Here is a 23,086-nt window from a genome sequence, read left to right on the forward strand (position 1 = left end):
CTACACCAGGTGTTTCTGGGTTGTTGTTATTTTGAGTCCTGTCATGAGGTGGCAGTATGTCAACAGTTTGTGGCTGTTCAGAACACATTGCCCACCTAAAAGAAGTTGATTTCCAAATGGGAGGGGTTAATTCAGATATGAGATATCAGTGTTACAGAAGCTGCAGCTACGAAAGTAAAGAAGCAATAACGCAGACAACATAAATCCATGCTGTGTGCAACCAAAAATGATCATCTTTTTGTTCTGTATGAGCTTTAAAATGATCCTGGTGTCAGGTAATGAGCTCTTTTTACTTTTCCATTTTTTGAAGATTCTCTCTCATATTACTATGTTTTACATTTTTTGTTAACATTTTTTCACAGGTTCCTCACTCAGTGACCAGGTCTACCAGAATCCAGCTAATATGTATAAAGAACAAGGAGAAACAGCAGACATCACCTGTTCACACAGTATAGACAACTATGATCGAATCCTCTGGTACAAGCAAACAAAAGGCCATCTACAGTACCTGGGGTACATGCTACAAAAACAAGGCTATCCAGAGACTGGAGTGGATGTGACAATAATGGGAAATGCAAATAAAGACAAGACCTGCATGTTGACTATTAAAGATCTCACCCTGAACAGCAGTGCAGTGTATTTCTGTGCTGCTAGATTCCACAGTGCTACATATCACCGATCCACAATACAAAAACCTCTCAATCATATTTCATTTGATCTCTATGTCACAGCTCACAGGCCCATGCACCTGTTTTGCAATATCTGGAATATATTCATTTGTATTGCGAATGTAAAGCATATGTTTAGGTGGAGGAGGGTTTACAGTGACACCACCCACAAAATTGCTGGGGAAGGCTTACTCAAAAAGGAGGTTATAAATATTGCAACTGCTTCATTTGATGTATCTGATTGCATCTAATTCAAGCCAGGAGTCAAAATGATCATCTTATTTCTTTCCATTATTTTAAAATGTTTTCTGGTTTCAGGTATTAAACATACCAGTGTTTACTACAATCTTGTAAATGTGCAGTTTAAGTATTACTTCATTCAATTTTTTAAATTGGTTTTTAAATTTGGCTTTGCATCTTGGCAGCCTCAATGCTCATGTCCTTTTTTGGTCTAATTCTTTCTTGTTTCTTTCCCCACAGGCTCCTCTCTCAGTGACAAAGTCCACCAGAGACCAGCTGACATTTATATAAATTCAACAGATACAGCCAAAATCTACTGTTCACACAGAATAGACAGCTACGATCAAATCCTTTGGTACAAGCAGTTAAAGAACAAGCAGCTACAGTTTCTGGGACGCTTGTACATAAGCATGGCAAATGTAGAGACCGGAGTGAACGTGTCAATAACTGGGAGTGCAGATAAAGACCAGACCTGCACATTAACTGTTAAACATCTCACCCTGAACAGTGGTGCCGTGTACTTCTGTGCTGCTACATACCACAGTGCTACATATCACTCATCCTCAATACAAAAACCTTATCATAGTGGTTTCCACGTCTGCATGAAACTCCATGACATGCAAGCTTAAAGCCAGTTATATTGTTTCCTTTCATAAGGTGGCAGTACAGCCCCACAGTAGCTGACTTGATTGTAACATTAAGAGGAGGTTTATCCAAGTCCACCCATTTCCTGTTTATGTCTGTGTGCTGATAGGCAGCTTGACTTGAAAGGAGGCTGGAAATTACCAGTATAAATGTTTATGAACTGAAGGAAAAAAAGACCATAAGAACAACACTGCAGTCTCTTATTTTTCCACTAACATTTAGAAAACACAAAATGTTTGTCTTATTGCTAAGCACTACTTTTAACACCATACTGGTTTCAGGTAATGACATTTTTGAAATTTATAAAATCTATTAATATATTTGGCTGATAAAGCAATTCTCTAAACATGCTAAAACCACAGTATTTTAACTTATTACATTTAATTAAGTCTTGTGTATTTTCTTTTCCGATTTTTTTTAACAGGTCTCTCTCCTAGCGACCGTGTCCACCAGGAACCAGCTGACATGTACAAAACATCTGAAGATATAGCCAAAATTCAATGTTTGCAGAGTATCGACGACAACCACAACCGAATCCTCTGGTACAAGCAATCAAATAACCAGCTGCAGCTCCTGGGGTATGTTAGCAAACAGAGGATCTCCAGAGACCGGACTGAACGTGTCAATAGAGGGGAGTGCAAATAAAGACCAGACCTGCACATTAACAATTAAAAGACTCGACTTCAATAGCAGTGCAGTGTATTTCTGTGCAGCGAGTTACCACAGTGCTACATATCACTGAGTCACAATACAAAAACCTTGCACTTGGCAGTTTCTCCCTTACAACCCCTTGCACCTGTGTTCTAACCAACATTGGTCTTCTGGTTAGAACGAAGCATTGAAATGGGAGGTCCTTAATGTGAAGTAAAGCTTTTAATTGCTACCCATCATTACACAGGCTTCTTACTTACAGTGTCAGCTGTATCTCACTGTAGAATATAACTATGATTGCTAAAGCAGTCACCATATTTTTAGTCTCATCCCTGTGGCTTCCAGGTACATGAACATTTTAACATATGTGATTAAAAGAAGAAAAAAACCCTCTTTATTAGAAAATCTTTGGTATTAAATTGTATTTTATTCTTACAGGTCAATCCCAGGATGTGATTCAACAACCTGAAATCAGATGGAGTTATGTTAACAAAGCTGCAGAGATGAACTGCAGCCACAACAAAGATAAGGGCCACAACCAGATGTACTGGTATATTCAAAGACCAGGAGAAACCACGAGACTCATCGTCTACACAATATTTGGTGGGAAGCCGGACTATGGTGGAGCCCCTGAGAATAAATATTTAGCCAGCAGAAAAACCATTGAGAACGAACTGTGAACGATTTGCAGCAGAACGACAGCGGTGTGTATTTTTGTGCTGTCACCAAACACAGTGATGTGAGAAGTAAAAGAAGCTGTACAAAAACTGCCTGACAATTAATCTGATATTAGAGATGACTTGATATTCATGTCCTCCAGTAGGTGGCGCTGGAGCTCAAGAAATACTGACATCAAAACCTTTAGCAGCTGGTTTCAAAAGGAGGGCATCAGTAAAAGTGTGCATGGCAAAACTGTCTCAGTCACTATGTGTTCTTAGACAGAAGCTCATCACGCTGACATTATTCAGTTTGTTTTGGCTCACTGGTAATCACATTCATCATTCCCACTTTATATTATTTATGGTATCCATGTAGATTATTCATTTTTTGTCTTTCTAGGTGTTTGTCTGGGTGTTAAAGTTTTCCAAACACCTGTGGAAATTTTCAGAACACCTGGAGAAAAAGTCCAGCTGGTCTGCAGCCATGAAAAGACCGACTACCCACTCATGCAGTGGTACCAGAAATCCCCTGGAGACCAGGCTCTGAAGCGCATTGGACATTTATATTACAACAACAAAGAACATGAGGAAGTGTTTAAGACACATTTTAATATTAGTGGAGATTTGAGTGGAGAGAAAGCAAAGAGTGCTTCTCTGTTTATAGTGGACCTAAAGGCACCTGAGCACAGTGCAGTGTATTACTGTGCAGCAAGCTTTGCACACTGAGAGGAAAACCCCTCCCTGTAATACCAAAACTCAAACCCAATAAAGTGAATGGTTTTAAAGTGAATGCACTCGCCCCACCTTGTTGTTAAATCCCCGCCAGTATAATTTTCACTTCACTTTCCTCTTAAACCTCAGTCAGTCGAATCCCAGTAATTAAAAAGTAAACTCTAAAACAAATCAAAGGAATATAAAGATGATTCCCTTTCTTGTCTTCTGGTGTCTGACAGGTAATAACTTGTTTGCATAACATAAAATTATCTAAAAGCGTGAATGTTTATGATTTAAACAAAATGTTTTTCTTTTTTTTGTTTTTTTCCTGTATCCAGGTGTCTGTGTGGGTATTGAGGTCCGCCAGACTCCCTCTGGGGTCATCACTGATGTCAGATCCAAAGTGGAGATTTTTTGCAGTCATGACAAGACTAACTACAGAGTGATGCTGTGGTACCAGCAGCTGCCTGGAGACACAGCTATGAAACTCATTGGGTATTTGTACTACAAAGCGGTCACATTTGAAGAACAATATAAAGATCATTTCAATATCACTGGAGATTTGGGTGGGAATACAGCAAAGAACGGCTCTCTGATAGTCAAAGGTGCAGAACAAGAGCACAGTGCAGTGTACTACTGTGCAGCTAGAGAAGCACAGTGACAAAAAGCTCCTCTGAACACTACAAAAACTACACAGCCTTGAATCAGTGGTTTGACACAAGTATAGGGAATAAACTGATCTCAGACACCTGCTTTTGTGGTTTCAGTTTTCAACTGTGATGTTATCGTTGGTTCATTCTAATTATATCACACTAATAACATTTTTAATATATAATAAAAGTCAAAAGCAACAGCTTGTTTGTTGGTGATTCAGATGAAAATATGAGCATATTAGGATCTAAATCACAAGGATTACATCAGTCACACAGAAAGGAAATAACTGGCAAGTTTAAGTTTCTTTTAGTGTTATAGGAAAATTAATCTTTGCACCTCACTAATCAAAATAAACGGTCTTATCCCTGTGGGCTTTACAAAGTGGTGATTAGCATTTTCTATTAAATATTCATTAAAGAGGTTGCATGATTTACCAAAAAACCATGGCACTGACTAATGATATTCTTATGTGCTTAGATATGGGTGAATATTCCATTTTAGTTCAACTAGATTTATCTGAACACCACTGATCATGGCATTCTTATTAACAGCCCAGGCACTGCTTGCAGACGGATCTCTACAGGTCCCATCTCAACACAGATTTTTGACAAACTATAGAAAAAAGTGGTTCATATTTGCCAGCTTTGCCACTGATTTTACTGACTTTGACAGATTTCTTTCTAATAAAATTAAAAATCCAAAAATGTTGGTGCATCTTGTGCAAACTTTGGTGGAGACCACAAAAAACTGTGGTCTTTGGATATTTTTAAATCTTCCAATAAAAATTTGGGCAGTTGCAGGAACTTTGTTGGCATTACAATATTAAAGATTTACTTGGTGACCTGTATATTGCAAAAAACAAAAAAAAGAAAAAAGAAAAAGTTTTCTTTAAGGTAAATAACCTTTCAATCCCTACCCACAGCTCATGACCTTAAGTGTGGTTTGAGAAAAATTAAAGTTTTCAAGAAATTGAATATAACTGAAAAACTTAGTGGGTTAGAAAATGACATTATACCGTTCATAGGAACCCAGCAGTATCACACAAAATGCCCACATAATATATTTGAAAATATAGGTCATAAAGACACCTCCAATTTAGAACCAAGTCATTTCATAACCTGGCAGTATGTCTGTGGCGTAGTGGCTATTCAGAACACACAGCAACACCACTGGATTTCCGCATAGGAGGGGTTTACCAAGAAATGGCCTATGAATGATCAGCAGAACTGAATATACAGTTATGAAAGCATAGACAACTCAACAGCTCTGTTCCTGAGTTTAGTTATGCAACACAACATGATAATACCTTTCTTCTGCATAAGCTTTAACATTATCCTGGTGTCAGGTAACGCACTCTCGTTAACTTTTTTAATTTTTCAAGATTTACTCTCATTCTATATTTTATATTGATCTGAGGTTGCTGATTATTCATTTTTACAGGTTCCTCACTCAGTGACCAAGTCCACCAGAATCCTGCTGATATGTATAAAGAACAAGGAAAAACAGCACAACTCACCTGTTCACACAGTATAGACAGGTATAATATAATCCTCTGGTACAAGCAAACAAAAAACAGCCAACTGCAGCTCCTGGGATACATGTTAGGAAGAAGCCCATATGTAGAGCCTGGAGTGACTGTGACAATTGGTGGGGATGCAAATAAAGACCAGAACTGCACACTGACAATTAAAGATCTCTTCATGAACAGCAGTGCAGTGTACTTCTGTGCTGCTAGATACCACAGTGCTACATATCAGTGATACTCAATACAAAAACCTTCCAATTGCCAGTTTTTATCTCTTACAGCTCACAGACGTTTGCACCTTTATTCTAACCAATGTTTTTCTTGTGATTATAATCCGGTACTAAAATGGGAGGTCCTTAGATTTATTTATAATAATAGGTGAAGGTTAAAGGTTTTAATTAACAACAGGCATTAATATTTACAATGTCAGCTGTATCTCATTGTAGAGTATCACTATTATTCCTCAAGTGCTTTTCACGTTTGTTGTCTCATCTCTGTGGCTTCCAGGTACATGATTCATGCAAGAGATTTAAAAAACAAAAGGAGCTCCCCTTTCAGATAAAAATATGCTTCTCTTTTTATTAATATCCTCTGGAAGGCCTTTTGAGTTATTACACCACATCTACTGTCAAACTACTGAAACAGTTGCTCAGGAAACATCCTCTGCATCGAGTTAGCTATGACAACAATCATTTTAAAAGGAAAAAAAAGCAACTTCAGAGCTGTCAGCAACTTTGGGACTTGGAACCTTTGAATAAAATCCAGTTTTACACAGCTTATGATCACACATGTGGTCTGAGAAAAATGCAGCTTTTTCATCAATCTGGATATAGTGGAAAGAATTCGGTGATAGAAATGAAAAATTCAAGCATATTAATGCACCATCAATTTTGACCCAATGGTGCTGCTTGAAGCTTGGATGCACAGCTTCCTGAGCAGATAGCAGATAGTTCTGCATAGATGAAGGAAAAGATGTGAAAAGAAGATGTGCAAGGAGATATAGAAAAACATAGTAAGGTGCTGAAAAATGACAATCTGTTACAGGTTTTTGTCACTTTAAGCCATTTCATAACGTGGCAGTATGTCTGTGGCGTAGAGGCTGCTCAGAATTCACTGCATCACTGCCCATTTTTTGATGGGAGGGTTTAACCAGAAATGACAAATGAATGATCAGTGTAGCTGAATACACAGTTATGAAAGCACCGAAGACTTAACATGCAACTTATTTAATATAATCATGCAACACAATATGTTAATCACTTTCTTCTGCATAACCTTAAACATTATCCTGGTTTCAGGTAATGCACCTTTTGTACTTTTTAATCCTTTACTCACATATTTGTTGTTTTATATTGTTGTGGAATTTTTTTGTTGACATTTTTCACAGGTTCCTCACTCAGTGACCAAGTCTTCCAGACTCCAGCTGATATGTATAAAAATCAAGGACAAACAGCAGAAATCAACTGTGTACACAAGATAGCTAGCTATGATCACATCTTGTGGTACAAGCAAACAGAAAACAGTCAACTACAGCTCCTGGGATACATGGTAGTAACCCGAGACGTGTTAGAGCCTGGATGGATGGTTGAAATCAAAGGGAGTGCAGATAAAGACCAGACCTGCACATTAATAATAAAAGATCTCACCCTGAACAGCAGTGCAGTGTACTTCTGTGCTGCTAGTTACACAGTGCTACATAACAATAATCCTCAATGCAAAAACATCTTCACTGTTAGTCTTCTTACAGCTCATAGCTGCTTGCACCTATATTCTAACCAACATTGGTTTTGTGATTATAACCCAGTAAGGGAATGGGAGGTCCTTACTGTGAGGACAAGCCTTTAACCTCCACCTTCCATTATAAATAGCAGCAGACTTAAATAATGAAAATCTCTCTCATCACATTGTACAGTAACACTATGATTGCTCAACCGGTCATCGCTTTCATACTCTCATCTCTGTGGCTTCAAGGTACATAAACATTAATCATTTTTGTTCATGTAAGACCTGAACACGTTTGCTCAGAGCATTTTTAATATTCATTTATATTTTCTTCTTTCAGGTCATTCCCAGGATGTGATTCAAGAACCTGAAATCAGATGGAGTTATGTTAACAAAGCTGCAGAGATGAACTGCAGCCACAAAAAAGATATAAGTCATAACCAGATGTACTGGTATATTCAAAGACCGGGCGAGACCATGAGACTCATCATCTACACAGCTTTGGGTGGGGTGCCCGACTATGGTGGGGCGCCTGAAAACAAATATTCAGCTACAAAAGCAAAAGCTGAGAACGGCGCTCTAACTGTGAATGATTTGCAGCAGAATGACAGCGGTGTGTATTTTTGCGCTGTCAGCAAACACAGTGATGTGAGAAGTAGGAGAAGCTGTACAAAAACCGCTCAACAATTAATCTGATATTAGAGATGACTTGATATTCATGTCCTCCAGTAGGTGGCGATGAAGCTCAAGAAATACTGATATCAAAACCTTTAGCAGCTGGTTTCAAGAGGAGGGCATCAATAAAAGTGTGCATGGGGAAAATGTTCATATCACTCACTGTTCTGTTTTCAGACAGAAGCTCATCATGCCGAGATTATTTAGTTTGTTTTGGCTCACTGGTAATCAAATGCATCATCCAAGTATCCCAATTTATATTTAGTTTATATGCTGATTACTCATTTTCTCTTTTTCTAGGTGTTTGTCTGGGTGTTAAAGTTTCCCAAACACCTGTGGAAGTTTTCAGAAGACCTGGAGAAAAAGTCCAGCTGGTCTGCAGCCATGAAAAGACCGACTACCCACTCATGCAGTGGTACCAGAAATCCCCTGGAGACCAGGCTCTGAAGCGCATTGGACATTTATATTACAACAACAAAGAGCACGAGGAAGTGTTTAAGACACATTTTAATATTAGTGGAGATTTGAGTGGAGAGAAAGCAAAGAGTGCTTCTCTGTTTATAGTGGACCTAAAGGCACCTGAGCACAGTGCAGTGTATTACTGTGCAGCAAGCTTTGCACACTGAGAGGAAAACCCCTCCCTGTAACACAAAAACTCAAACCCAATAAAGTGAATGGTTTTAAAGTGAATGCACTCGCCCCACCTTGTTGTTAAATCCCCGCCAGTATAATTTTCACTTCACTTTCCTCTTAAACCTCAGTCAGTCGAATCCCAGTAATTAAAAAGTAAACTCTAAAACAAATCAAAGGAATATAAAGATGATTCCCTTTCTTGTCTTCTGGTGTCTGACAGGTAATAACTTGTTTGCATAACATAAAATTATCTAAAAGTGTGAATGTTTATGATTTAAACAAAATGTTTTTCTTTTTTTTGTTTTTTTTCCTGTATCCAGGTGTCTGTGTGGGTATTGAGGTCCGCCAGACTCCCTCTGGGGTCATCACTGATGCCGGATCCAAAGTGGAGATTTTTTGCAGTCATGAAAAGACTGACTACAGAGTGATGCTCTGGTACCAGCAGCTGCCTGGAGACACAGCTATGAAACTCATCGGGTTTTTAAACTTCAAAGCGGTCACATTTGAAGAACAATATAAAGATAATTTCAATATCACAGGAGATCTGGGTGGGAATACAGCAAAAAATGGCTCGTTGATAGTCAGAGTTGTACAAAAAGAGCACAGTGCAGTGTACTACTGTGCAGCTAGAGAAACACAGTGACAAAAAGCCCCTCTGAACACTACAAAAACTCCACAGCCTGAAATCATCAGTGGTTTGACACAAGAAAGGGAATAAACTGATCTAGAACACCAGCTTTTGTGGTTTTGGTTTTCAATTTTTATATAATTTTGCTCTAATGATGCCACACTGATAACATATTTAATACATAATAATATGTCAAAGACAAGATGTCATGTGGATGGTTCATGTAAAAATAATGGTATATAAAGAGCTAAACTGAATATTTATTTAAAAAAAAAAAACAATTTAGTTGCAGCTGAAATCTACATGTCCATATTTATTAGCACAATGACAGGATTTTTGTAATTGTGTCTCTGTAAACCAACACAGTGGATTTTAATACAAACAAGATGTCTGACTGATGCTGACTTTCAGCTTTAACTCAGTGAGTTTCACAAAACACTGCATTCACTTTTTAGACCTATAAAAAGCTCCCAATTTTCAGAGGTTAAAAAGTATTTGAACAATTGACTAGCAAACATTTTTATGACCATGTGAGCCTGTTGCCTAATTATTCCATGAAAGATTAAGCAGTGGTAAGAGTTTAACAATTAGTGTTGAACTTGAATTTGGTAGCTTCTTAATGAAACATTTCAATATGAGGACGAATGACATGCAGATAAAAGTGAGGAAGGCAAAAAACATATTGCAAAACATAAGAATTTTTTTCTTTAAGTCAAATAGACTTCACTCACTTCCCACAGCCCATGGCAATAAGTGTGGCTTGAGAAAAAATCAAGTTTTTAATAAAAGTGAATATAGCCAAAACATTTAAGGTAGAAATACCTCATACTGTCCCTATACAGTATGATGGTTTAAAGCTGATAGAAAGGTTCTGGTAAAGATTGAAAATGTGTAACTCAAAGTAAAAGATACTATTTTAAGTCCTTTGATAAGCTGGCAGTATGTCTGTAGTGTAGTGGCTCTTCAGAATCCACTGCAACACCACCCAATTTCCTGGTGGGAGGGTTTTAAAGAAATGGTGTATGAATAATTAGCAGAACTGAATATACAGTTATATCAGCTCTGTTCCTGTGTTTAATTATGCAACACAACATGATGATCACTTTCTTCTGCATAAGCTGTAATATTATCCTCGTGTCAGGTAACGCACTCTTGTTAACTTTTTTTTGTTTTTCAGGATTTACTCTCATTCTATATTTTATATTGATGCAAGATTTCTGATATTTCTCACAGGTTCCTCACTCAGTGACCGAGTCCACCAGGATCCAGCTAATATGTATAAAAAATCAAGGAGAAACAGCTGAAATCACCTGTTCACACAGTATAGATAACTATGATCAAATCCTCTGGTACAAGAAAACAAAAAGCAGCCAACTGCAGCTCCTGGGATACATGTTGGGACCAAGCAAATCTCGAGAGCCTGGAGTGACTGTGACAATTGGTGGGAATGCAAATAAAGATAAGAACTGCACACTGACAATTAAAGATCTCTTCATGAACAGCAGTGCAGTGTACTTCTGTGCTGCTAGATACCACAGTGCTACATATCAGTGATCCGCAATACAAAAACCTTCCAATTGCCAGTTTTTATCTCTTACAGCTCACAGACGTTTGCACCTGTATTCTAACCAACATTGGTCTTGTGATTATAATCTGGTAGTGGAATGGGAGGTCCTTAGAGAGAATTAAAACCTATAACCTCCACCTACCATTATAAATAGCAGCAGGCTTTAATATTGTGTCAGCTGTATCTCATTGTAGAGCATCACTATGATTGCTCAAGCCCTCATCGTACTTGTTATCTCATCTCTCTGGCTCCAAGGTACATGAACCGCTCAAGAGATATCTGGACTTTAAAGATTTCTTTTCACCATCTAATGCCTGAACATTTTGCTCATAGAATTATTGGTATTAAATTATATTTTGTTCTTACAGGTCATTCCCAGGATGTGACTCAACAACCTGAAATCAGATGGAGTTATGTTAACAAAGCTGCAGAGATGAACTGCAGCCACAACAAAGATAAGGGCCACAGCCAGATGTACTGGTATATTCAAAGACCAGGAGAGACCATGAGGCTCATCGTCTACACAGTGTTTGGTGGGAAGCCGGACTATGGTGGAGCCCCTGAGAATAAATATTCAGCCAGCAAAGCAGCCATTGAGAACGGGGCTCTAACTGTGAATGACTTGCAGCAGAATGACACTGGTGTGTATTTTTGTGCTGTCAGTAAACACAGTGATGTGAGAAGTAGGAGAAGCTGTACAAAAACTGCTCGACAACCAACCTGACATTAGAAATTACTTTCGTCTCCTCCTGTAGGTGGTGCTGGAGCTCAAGAAATACTGATCAACACCTGCAGTAGCTGGTAAAAGTCACTCAGTGTTCAGACAGGAGCTCATCATGCCAACAATATTCAGTTTTATATTGTAAGGTAAAGACCCAACAATAATACAATAAGAATAATAAAAACAACAAAAAAAAATAAACAGAGAAAACCCCCAATAGCGCTTCGGTGACAGTGGTAAGGAAAAACCTCCAAACTATATGCTTATGAAAAAGAAAAGTTTTGAGCCTAATCTTAAAAGTGGAGATAGTGTCTGTCTCCTGAAACCAAACTAGAAGCTGGCTCCAGAGAAAAGGGAGCCAGTTGAATGGGAAGGAAAGCTGAAGGCTCTCCTTCCCATTCAACTTTTAAATACTCTAGGAACCACAAGTTAGCACTTGGAGCTGAGAGAAGTAGGAGAAGCTGTACAAAAACTGACCTTATAGTAATGGGCCGATACTCTACTATAAGGTCATTAAGATAAGATGGGGCCTGATTATTCAAGACCTTGTATGTGAGGAGCTGGATTTATTATGGATTATTAGTAATCACATTTATTATTTAAAAATACTACTTAATATTATCTTTAGTTTAGATGTTATCATAAATAGATAGACAAAAAGATTATAAAGAACAGATTATGAATGATAAAGCATCTTGAGGCAACTGTTGTTGTGACTTGGCGCTGTATAAATAAAATAAAAGGTGTTGCAGGTTGCCAAACACCTGTGGAAGTTTAGTGCAGCTCATCTGCAACCACAGAAAGGCAGAAATTCCAAGTTATTAAGTGCACTGGACATTTGCATTACAACAAAGACTGTCATAATAAATGATGATGTGATGTTTGCTTCTGCCATTAGAGTTTGTGGGGGTATGTTCAGCTTTCTCTCCTCTGTGTGAGTTTAACATGAGTATGAAGATTTATTTTAATATTAATGGTGATTTGAGGAAAGCAAAGAATTCTTCTATGTTTATAGTTGACCTACAGGCACCTGAGCACATTGCCTTGTACTACAGTGCAGCAAGCTATGGACACAGAGGAAAACCCCTCCCCTTAATACAAAAACTGAAAAAAACCCAAAACATTTATTTTGTTGGATTTTGAACTGTTCATACTCCTCCTACCAGCCAGCATAGTGCTCACTTCACTTTCCTTTTAGGTCTTAGTTCAATGTGGTCACACAGCTGATCTGAAGTCACATCCCAGCAATTTAAATTCCTACAACTCTTAGGCTCATATAGTTTGACGTTATCAAAGGAAGGTCAACATGATTAATTTTCTCTTTTTTTGTTGCCTAACAGGTAATAACTTCTTTACTTATCTGAACAAGGTTATCTGAACATGCATGGTTTCATTAAATGTGGCATTATGTTATCATTTAAATTGAATTTGTTTTCATTCTTTAACCAGGTGTCTGTGTGGGTATTGAGGTCCGTCAGTCTCCCTCTGAGTTTATCACAAAAGCTGGATCCAAAGTGCAGATTTCCTGCAGTCATGAAAAGACTGACTACAGGGTGATGCTCTGGTACCAGCAGCTGCCTGGAGACACAGCTATGAAACTCATTGGGTATTTGTCATACAAAGATGCCAAATTTGAAGACCAATATAAAGATGATTTCAATATCACTGGAGATTTAAGTGGGAATACAGCAAAGAACGGCTCTCTGATAGTCAAAGGTGCACAACAAGAGCACAGTGCAGTGTACTACTGTGCAGCGAGAGAAGCACAGTGACAAAAAGCTCCTCTGAACACTACAAAAACTACACAGCCTTGAATCAGTGGTTTGACACAAGTATAGGGAATAAACTGATCTCAGACACCTGCTTTTGTGGTTTCAGTTTTCAACTGTGATGTTATTGTTGGTTCATTCTAATTATATCACACTAATAACATTTTAAATATATAATAAAAGTCAAAAGCAACAGCTTGTTTGTGGGTGATTCAGATGAAAATATGAGCATATTAGGATCTAAATCACAAGGATTACATCAGTCACACAGAAAGGAAATAACTGGCAAGTTTAAGTTTCTTTTAGTGTTACAGGAAAATTAATCTTTGCACCTCACTAATCAAAATAAACGGTCTTATCCCTGTGGGCTTTACAAAGTGGTGATTAGCATTTTCTATTAAATATTCATTAAAGAGGTTGCATGATTTACCAAAAAACCATGGCACTGACTAATGATATTCTTATGTGCTTAGATATGGGTGAATATTCCATTTTAGTTCAACTAGATTTATCTGAACACCACTGATCATGGCATTCTTATTAACAGCCCAGGCAGACTGATCTCTACAGGTGCCATTTCAACACAGATTTTTGACACACTATAGAAAAAAGTGGTTCATATTTGCCAGCTTTGCCACTGATTTTACTGACTTTGATGGATTTATTTCTAATAAAATTAAAAATCCAAAAATGTTGGTGCATCTTGTGCAAACTTTGGTGGGGACCACAAAAAACTGTGGTCTTTGGATATTTTTAAATCTTCCAATAAAAATTTGGGCAGTTGCAGGAACTTTGTTGGCATTACAATATTAAAGATTTACTTGGTGACCTGTATATTGCAAAAAAAAAAAAAAAGAAAGAAAAAAGAAAAAGTTTTCTTTAAGGTAAATACCGTTCAGTCACTACCCACAGCTCATGACCTTAAGTGTGGTTTGAGAAAAATTAAAGTTTTCAAGAAATTGAATATAACTGAAAAACTTAGTGGGTTAGAAAATGACATTATACCGTTCATAGGAACCCAGCAGTATCACATAAAATGCCCATATAATATATTTGAAAATATAGGTCATAAAGACACCTCCAACTTAGAACCAAGTCATTTCATAACCTGGCAGTATGTCTGTAGGGTAGTGGCTATTCAGAGAACACAGCAACAGCACTGGATTTCCGCATGGGAGGGGTTTACCAAGAAATGGCCTATGAATGATCAGCAGAACTGAATATACAGTTATGAAAGCATAGACAACTCAACAGCTCTGTTCCTGAGTTTAGTTATGCAACACAACATGATAATCACTTTCTTCTGCATAAGCTTTAACATTATCCTGGTGTCAGGTAACGCACTCTTGTTAACTTTTTTTATTTTTCAAGATTTACTCTCATTCTATATTTTATATTGATCTGAGGTTGCTGATTATTCATTTTTACAGGTTCCTCACTCAGTGACCAAGTCCACCAGAATCCTGCTGATATGTATAAAGAACAAGGAGAAACAGCAGAAATCACCTGTTCACACACTATAGTCAACTACAATGTAATCCTCTGGTACAAGAAAACAAACAGCCAACTGCAGCTCCTGGGATACATGTTGGGAACAAGCAAATCTCTAGAGTCTGGAGTGACTGTGACAATGGATGGGAGTGCAGATAAAGACAAGACCTGCACACTGACAATTAAAGATCTCTTCATGAACAGCAGTGCAGTGTACTTCTGTGCTGCTAGATACCACAGTGCTACATATCACTGACACTCAATACAAAAACCTCCTCACTGTCTTGTCATCTCATAGCACTCAGTTTCTTGCACCTGTATTCTAACCAACACTGTTTTGTGATTATGATCCAGTACAGGAATGGGAGGTCCTTATAGTGACTTAAAAATAAATAGCAGCAGGCTATAATATTTACAATATCGGTCATATCTCATTGTATCACTATGAGTGCTCGTAGAATTTGTTGACTCGTCTCTCTGTCTCCAAGGTACATGAAGCCTGCAAGAGATACCTAGACTTTAAAGATTGTCTCATCTCTCTGTTTGACAACCAATGTGATACATGTCTTCCCAGTAGGTGGCGCTGGAGCTCAAGAAATACTGGTATCAAAACTTGTGTGGGTATGTTCAGCTTTCTCTCCTCTGTGTGTTCTGCTGAGACAGGTGGAGATTTCTTATTAGCTGGTTTGCAGAAAATACTGCGTGCAAATCGGATATTTGGACAGACAGAAGCATCTTAATTTCCAGGTGACAGCCACCTCACCCCACTGCTTGCTTCCCCTGCAAACAACGAGCCAGCAGTTAGATTGCTACTAGCATTGAGTGTTTGTGTGAGAAGTCTGAGTATAAGCTAATAATTGAAATGTGAAAGCTGAAAAATGCATTCTGAAATCTTTGTGTTTTATATTACTGCCAATATGAGTGGTGAGTAAGCAAAGAATACTTCTCTATTTATAGTTCAGGTAAAGGCATCTGAGCACAGTGCAGTGCAGTAGTGTGCACTCTGAAAGGAAAACCCCTCCCATTAATACAAAAACATCAAAGTGGATTGTGATCTCTTAAATAGATGCCAGCCAGCATAGTGCTCACTTCACTTTCCTTGGATCTTAGTTCAGTAGGGTCACACAGTTGATCTGAAGTCAGATCCCAGTGATTTAAATCCTAAAGCCTTAGGCACACAGTTTGACATGTTATCAAAGGAAGGTCAACATGATTAATTTTCTCTTTTTCTGTTGCCTAACAGGTAATAACATGTTTACCTAGAATAAGATCTTCTAAACATGGAAACTGATCGGATTATATAAATGCGTCATATGTTTTGGGTTAAACTGAATGTTTTTTTTAACATTTTTATCCAGGTGTATGTCTGGGTGTTGAGGTCCATCAGTCTCCCTCTGAGTTCATCACAAATGTTGGATCCAAAGTGGAGATTTTTTGCAGTCATGAAAAGACTGACTACAGGATGATGCTCTGGTATCAGCAGCTGCCTGGAGAGACAGCTATGAAACTCATTGGGTATTTGTCCTACAAAGATCCCAAATTTGAAGAGCAATATGATGATTTCAATATCACCGGAGATTTAAGTGTGAATACAGTAAAAAAAGGTTATCTGATTGTTCAAGTCGCACAACAAGAGCACAGTGCAGCGTACTACTGTGCAGCTAGCAAAGCACAATGATAAAAAGTCCCTCTGAACTGTACAAAAACTCTGCATTATTTTTCATCATTGTGGTTTTGATAAAACACACTCTGAAGCACCTGCTTTAGTGGTTGTCTAGTGGCTTAATCCATCCATAGAACAACATGTTAACACACCCATGTTTTAGTCTTATCTATCTATTCATGTTGTTCAGATATGTACTCTTTATATGACCAGGAAGCAAGTCCAAATAATAAGTACAACAAAGCAGACATGCCTCTACAAGCCTCATGAAATTTTTCTGCTAAGATTTGAAAAGATATCTTCATCTCAACACACATGTACATGCTTTAATGCCATGAAGTACTTAAGAATGCTTAAAGGTGGTGCAGTATAAATACCCACAGTTTGAGGTTATTACTATTCAGGTAAAGAAGAAAAATTTTATCTTTTTTTTTTTTTAAATCTATCAAAAAAACATTAAGAAAGGGGCTCTAACTGTGAATGATTTGCAGCAGAATGACAGCGGAGTGTATTTTTGTGCTGTCAGCAAACACAGTGATGTGAGAAGCAGGAGAAGCTGTACAAAACTGCTCAACAATTAATCTGATATTAGAGATGACTTGACTTTTATGTCCTCCAGTAGGTGGCGATGAAGCTCAAGAAATACTGATATCAAAACCTTTAGCAGCTGGTTTCAAGAGGAGGGCATCAATAAAAGTGTGCATGGCAAAATGTTTAAGTCACTCACTGTTCTGTTTTCAGACAGAAGCTCATCATGCTGACAGTATTCAGTTTGTTTTGGCTCACTGGTAATCAAATGCATCATCCAAGTATCCCAATTTATATTTAGTTTATATGCTGATTACTCTTTTTCTCTTTTTCTAGGTGTTTGTCTGGGTGTTAAAGTTTCCCAAACACCTGTGGAAGTTTTCAGAAGACCTGGAGAAAACGTCCAGCTGGTCTGCAGCCATGAAAAGACCGACTACATGCTCATGCAGTGGTACCAGAAATCCCCTGGAGACCAGGCTCTGAAGCGCATTGGACATTTATATTACAACAACAAAGAGCATGAGGAAGTGTTTAAGACACATTTTAATATTAGTGGAGATTTGAGTGGAGATAACGCAAAGAATGCTTCTCTGTTTATAGTGGACCTAAAGGCACCTGAGCACAGTGCAGTGTATTACTGTGCAGCAAGCTATGCACACTGAGAGGAAAACCCCTCCCTGTAATACAAAAACTCAAAACCACCCACTTTAATGGTCTGATGGATCTAAACTGAACATACTCCTCCCACCTCTTGGTTAGATCCCAGCCAGTATAGTGTTCACTTCATTTTCATCTTAAAGTTTAACACAGATCAGTAAAGTCTGACATCAAAACACAGCAAGTTCAATTTAAAGACACGTTATCAAAGGAGGGTCAAAATGATTGTTTTTCTCTTTTTCTGGTGCCTGACAGGTAATACCTTGTTTACACACCATAAGATCCTGTTGACATTTATATTGTGTCATTAAGTGTATCATCTGTTGTAATTTAACCAGAATTTTTTTATTTTTGTCTATTCAGGCGATGTTAACATGGAAATGGTTTCATTAAATGTGTCGGGTTATGGTCTAAATTGAATTTTCTTCATTCTCTATCCAGGTGTCTGTCTGGGTGTAGAGGTCCGTCAGACTCCCTCTGAGTTCATCACAAATGTTGAATCCAAAGTGCAGATTTTCTGCAGCCATGAAAAGACTGACTACAGGGTGATGCTGTGGTACCAGCAGTCACCTGGAGAGACAGCTATGAAACTCATTGGATTTTTAAACGTCAAAGCTGTCACATTTGACCAAGACCAATATAAAGATCATTTTGATTTTACAGGAGATTTGAGTGGGAATACCGCAAAAAATGGCTCTCTGATAGTCAAAGTGGCAAAACATGAGCACAGTGCAGTGTACTACTGTGCAGCTAGATATGCACAATGACAAAAAGATTCTCTGAACATTACAAAAACCCCATGGTCTGGAGTCATCACTGGTTTGAAAAAAGAAAATAAACTGATTTGAGACACCTGTTTTCGTGGTTTTGGTTTTTAATTTAATACAATTTTGCTGGCTTGTTCCAATTTTACCAGACGTGTAACATTAGATTTCTGATGTGTAATAAAAACTTAAAAGCGACCCAAGTTTTTTTTGGATAATTCAGGTGAAATAACAGAATAGAGATTCATGCTGGAGCTTAAGCTTACAGTAATTCATCACCAGAAAAAAAGATGGTAAGTTTGTTAGTTTTAGTTTTACAATGAAACAAATCTTTGCATCTTGTCATGACCAACAGTGAAACAGTGAACATCAGCAGAACAAAAACATATAAAGTTAAATAGTAAAGAATAAAAAAGTATATATTTTTCAGTTGTCGCTTGAATATACAGATTCAGAATTATTTCGCACAACTTTTGTTATTTTGTCTCTGTAAATCACCACAGTGGACTTTAAATTAAACACACACAAAAAAGATGTGATCAAAGTGCTGACTTTCAACTTTAATTAAATGGATTTAACGCAAGCACTGCTTTAAATGTTTATGAACTACAGCTTTGAACAGTCTCCCATTTTCAGTAGTTCACTGACTGAGAAGTAGTTTCATGGCCATGCGAGCCTGTTTAGTCAAAGAGTTGAACTGTATTTGGTAGCTTCAAACTCATAATTCAGTATGACATCTAAAGCGATATCAGTGCAAATGAAAGAGGACATAATAAGGCTGCACCTCCACCCCCACAGACCACCTTCATGTTGGACATGAACATGTTGTTTGACATCAAACATGAAGCCTTTAAACTTGTTTTCATCATCATTTCTGTGCTCTTGAATTAAATGTATTATTTAACTGTGGTGATGAGAAAAACTGTCTGCAAAATTAACAAGCTGATCAAAGCTGTAGCATGTCAAACATTATATTTCTTAATAATTGCATAAAAAAAAGTAATATTTCAAAATAATCTGAGAAATTTTAAAACAATTATGACTGTGTACTCGTTCATCATGTTAACTAATAAGAAAAATGACTGTGTTTTCCAGAACATCTGCCTGAAGGGGTGCTGCATCAAAATGCTGTTTGTTGCCAAACTGAAGAAATAGTTGCTGAGAAGTAGTTTTTCATTGTGGTAGTAGTAGTTTCATTGCCTGTGACAGATAAATGTTTAATAAAATTACAAATCCCAATAACTTCTGTCTTGTTAAATGTTGCTGAACACCTCAAAAAATATTTTCATATTTTCTCATTAAACTTGATTTGGTGTTTGTACCAGTGTGATAGTTCTATTACACTGGAACATGTTCTTCTTATTATTGTAGAGTCTTTACCGTCTAACATGGTCACCAGTGTATAACCACAGATTAGAACCACTACAGGGAGGCTGCACAGTCCTGAGGAAATAATCGTCCATTAGGTTATGATTTGTGTTACACATCTCTGTTCAGTTTAGGTCTTTGTTATTTGAAGTCCTGTCATAAGGTGGCAGTATGTCTGTAGTGTAGTGGCTCTTCAGAATCCACTGCATCACTGCCAATTTCCTGATGGGAGGGTTTACCCAAAAATTACACGTGAATGATCAGCAGACTGAATGTACAGTTATGAATGCACAGAAGACATAATGTTCATGAATGTAGTCATGCATCACAACATGATGATCACTTTCTTCTGCATAAGCTTTAACATTATCCTTGTGTCAGGTAATGCACTTTAACTTTTCCATTTTCCAAGATTCACTCTCATATTCCTTGTTGTAATTTGTTGTGATGTTTTCATTGATATTTCTCACAGGTTCCTCACTCAGTGACCGAGTCCACCAGGATCCAGCTAATATGTATAAAAATCAAGGAGAAACAGCTGAAATCACCTGTTCACACAGTATAGATAACTATGATCAAATCCTCTGGTACAAGAAAACAAAAAGCAGCCAACTGCAGCTCCTGGGATACATGTTTGGAACAAGCAAATCTCGAGAGCCTGGAGTGACTGTGACAATTGGTGGGAATGCAAATAAAGACAAGAACTGCACACTGACAATTAACGATCTCTTCATGAACAGCAGTGTAGTGTACTTCTGTGCTGCTAGATACCACAGTGCTACATATCACTGATCCACAATACAAAAACCTTCCAATTGCCAGTTTTTATCTCTTACAGCTCACAGACGTTTGCACCTGTATTCTAACCAACATTGGTCTCGTGATAATAATCTGGTAGTGGAATGGGAGGTCCTTAGAGAGAATTAAAACCTATAACCTCCACCTACCATTATAAATAGCAGCAGGCTTTAATATTTACAGTGTGAGCTGTATCTCATTGTAGAGCATCACTATGATTGCTCAAGCCCTCATCGTACTTGTTATCTCATCTCTCTGGCTCCAAGGTACATGAACCGCTCAAGAGATATCTGGACTTTAAAGATTTCTTTTCACCATCTAATGCCTGAACATTTTGCTCATAGAATTATTGGTATTAAATTATATTTTGTTCTTACAGGTCATTCCCAGGATGTGACTCAACAACCTGAAATCAGATGGAGTTATGTTAACAAAGCTGCAGAGATGAACTGCAGCCACAACAAAGATAAGGGCCACAACCAGATGTACTGGTATATTCAAAGACCAGGAGAGACCATGAGGCTCATCGTCTACACAGTATTTGGTGGGAAGCCGGACTATGGTGGAGCCCCTGAGAAGAAATATTCAGCCAGCAAAGCAGCCATTGAGAACGGGGCTCTAACTGTGAATGACTTGCAGCAGAATGACACTGGTGTGTATTTTTGTGCTGTCAGTAAACACAGTGATGTGAGAAGTAGGAGAAGCTGTACAAAAACTGCTCGACAACCAACCTGACATTAGAAATTACTTTCATCTCCTCCTGTAGGTGGTGCTGGAGCTCAAGAAATACTGATCAACACCTGCAGTAGCTGGTAAAAGTCACTCAGTGTTCAGACAGGAGCTCATCATGCCAACAATATTCAGTTTTATATTGTAAGGTAAAGACCCAACAATAATACAATAAGAATAATAAAAACAAAAAAAAAAATAAACAGAGAAAACCCCCAATAGCGCTTCGGTGACAGTGGTAAGGAAAAACCTCCAAACTATATGCCTATGAAAAAGAAAAGTTTTGAGCCTAATCTTAAAAGTGGAGATAGTGTCTGTCTCCTGAAACCAAACTAGAAGCTGGCTCCAGAGAAAGGAGCCAGTTGAATGGGAAGGAAAGCTGAAGGCTCTCCTTCCCATTCAACTTTAAATACTCTAGGAACCACAAGTTAGCACTTGGGGCTGAGAGAAGTAGGAGAAGCTGTACAAAAACTGACCTTATAGTAATGGGCCGATACTCTACTATAAGGTCATTAAGATAAGATGGGGCCTGATTATTCAAGACCTTGTATGTGAGGAGCTGGATTTATTATGGATTATTAGTAATCACATTTATTATTTAAAAATACTACTTAATATTATCTTTAGTTTAGATGTTATCATAAATAGATAGACAAAAGATTATAAAGAACAGATTATGAATGATAAAGCATCTTGAGGCAACTGTTGTTGTGACTTGGCGCTGTATAAATAAAATAAAAGGTGTTGCAGGTTGCCAAACACCTGTGGAAGTTTAGTGCAGCTCATCTGCAACCACAGAAAGGCAGAAATTCCAAGTTATTAAGTACACTGAACATTTGCATTACAACAAAGACTGTCATAATAAATGATGATGTGATGTTTGCTTCTGCCATTAGAGTTTGTGGGGGTATGTTCAGCTTTCTCTCCTCTGTGTGAGTTTAACATGAGTATGAAGATTTATTTTAATATTAATGGTGATTTGAGGAAAGCAAAGAATTCTTCTATGTTTATAGTTGACCTACAGGCACCTGAGCACATTGCCTTGTACTACAGTGCAGCAAGCTATGGACACAGAGGAAAACCCTCCCTTAATACAAAAACTGAAAAAACCCAAAACATTTATTTTGTTGGATTTTGAACTGTTCATACTCCTCCTACCAGCCAGCATAATGCTCACTTCACTTTCCTTTTAGGTCTTAGTTCAATGTGGTCACACAGTTGATCTGAAGTCACATCCCAGCAATTTAAATTCCTACAACTCTTAGGCTCATATAGTTTGACGTTATCAAAGGAAGGTCAACATGATTAATTTTTCTTTTTTTGTTGCCTAACAGGTAATAACTTCTTTACTTATCTGAACAAGGTTATCTGAACATGCACGGTTTCATTAAATGTGGCATTATGTTATCATTTAAATTGAATTTGTTTTCATTCTTTAACCAGGTGTCTGTGTGGGTATTGAGGTCCGTCAGTTTCCCTCTGAGTTCATCACAAAAGCTGGATCCAAAGTGGAGATTTTCTGTAGCCATAAAAAGACTGACTACAGAGTGATGCTGTGGTACCAGCAGCAGTCTGGAGACACAGCTATGAAACTCATTGGGTATTTGTACTACAAAG

General features: G+C 37.8%; 1 long non-coding RNA gene and 2 gene segments (V, D, J or C); all 3 read left to right on the forward strand.

The window, feature by feature from the left end:
* The first annotated feature begins 3,696 nt into the window (after positions 1 to 3,696).
* LOC120434964 lies at positions 3,697 to 4,238 on the forward strand. The segment is given in 2 exon segments: positions 3,697 to 3,816; positions 3,916 to 4,238. Coding segments are annotated over 2 exon segments (357 nt in total).
* A 6,927-nt stretch (positions 4,239 to 11,165) lies between these two features.
* Positions 11,166 to 11,763, forward strand: LOC120434965. The segment is given in 3 exon segments: positions 11,166 to 11,236; positions 11,350 to 11,639; positions 11,737 to 11,763. Coding segments are annotated over 3 exon segments (369 nt in total).
* Positions 11,764 to 17,371: 5,608 nt separating this feature from the next.
* On the forward strand, positions 17,372 to 18,424 carry LOC120434917. Its single transcript, XR_005609428.1, has 3 exons — positions 17,372 to 17,413; positions 17,490 to 18,065; positions 18,252 to 18,424. It is a non-coding gene; the product is annotated as an uncharacterized LOC120434917 (long non-coding RNA).
* Positions 18,425 to 23,086: the final 4,662 nt, after the last annotated feature.

Source organism: Oreochromis aureus, linkage group 19 (genome assembly GCF_013358895.1).
Source record: "Oreochromis aureus strain Israel breed Guangdong linkage group 19, ZZ_aureus, whole genome shotgun sequence".
NCBI classification, from domain to species: Eukaryota; Metazoa; Chordata; class Actinopteri; order Cichliformes; family Cichlidae; genus Oreochromis; species Oreochromis aureus.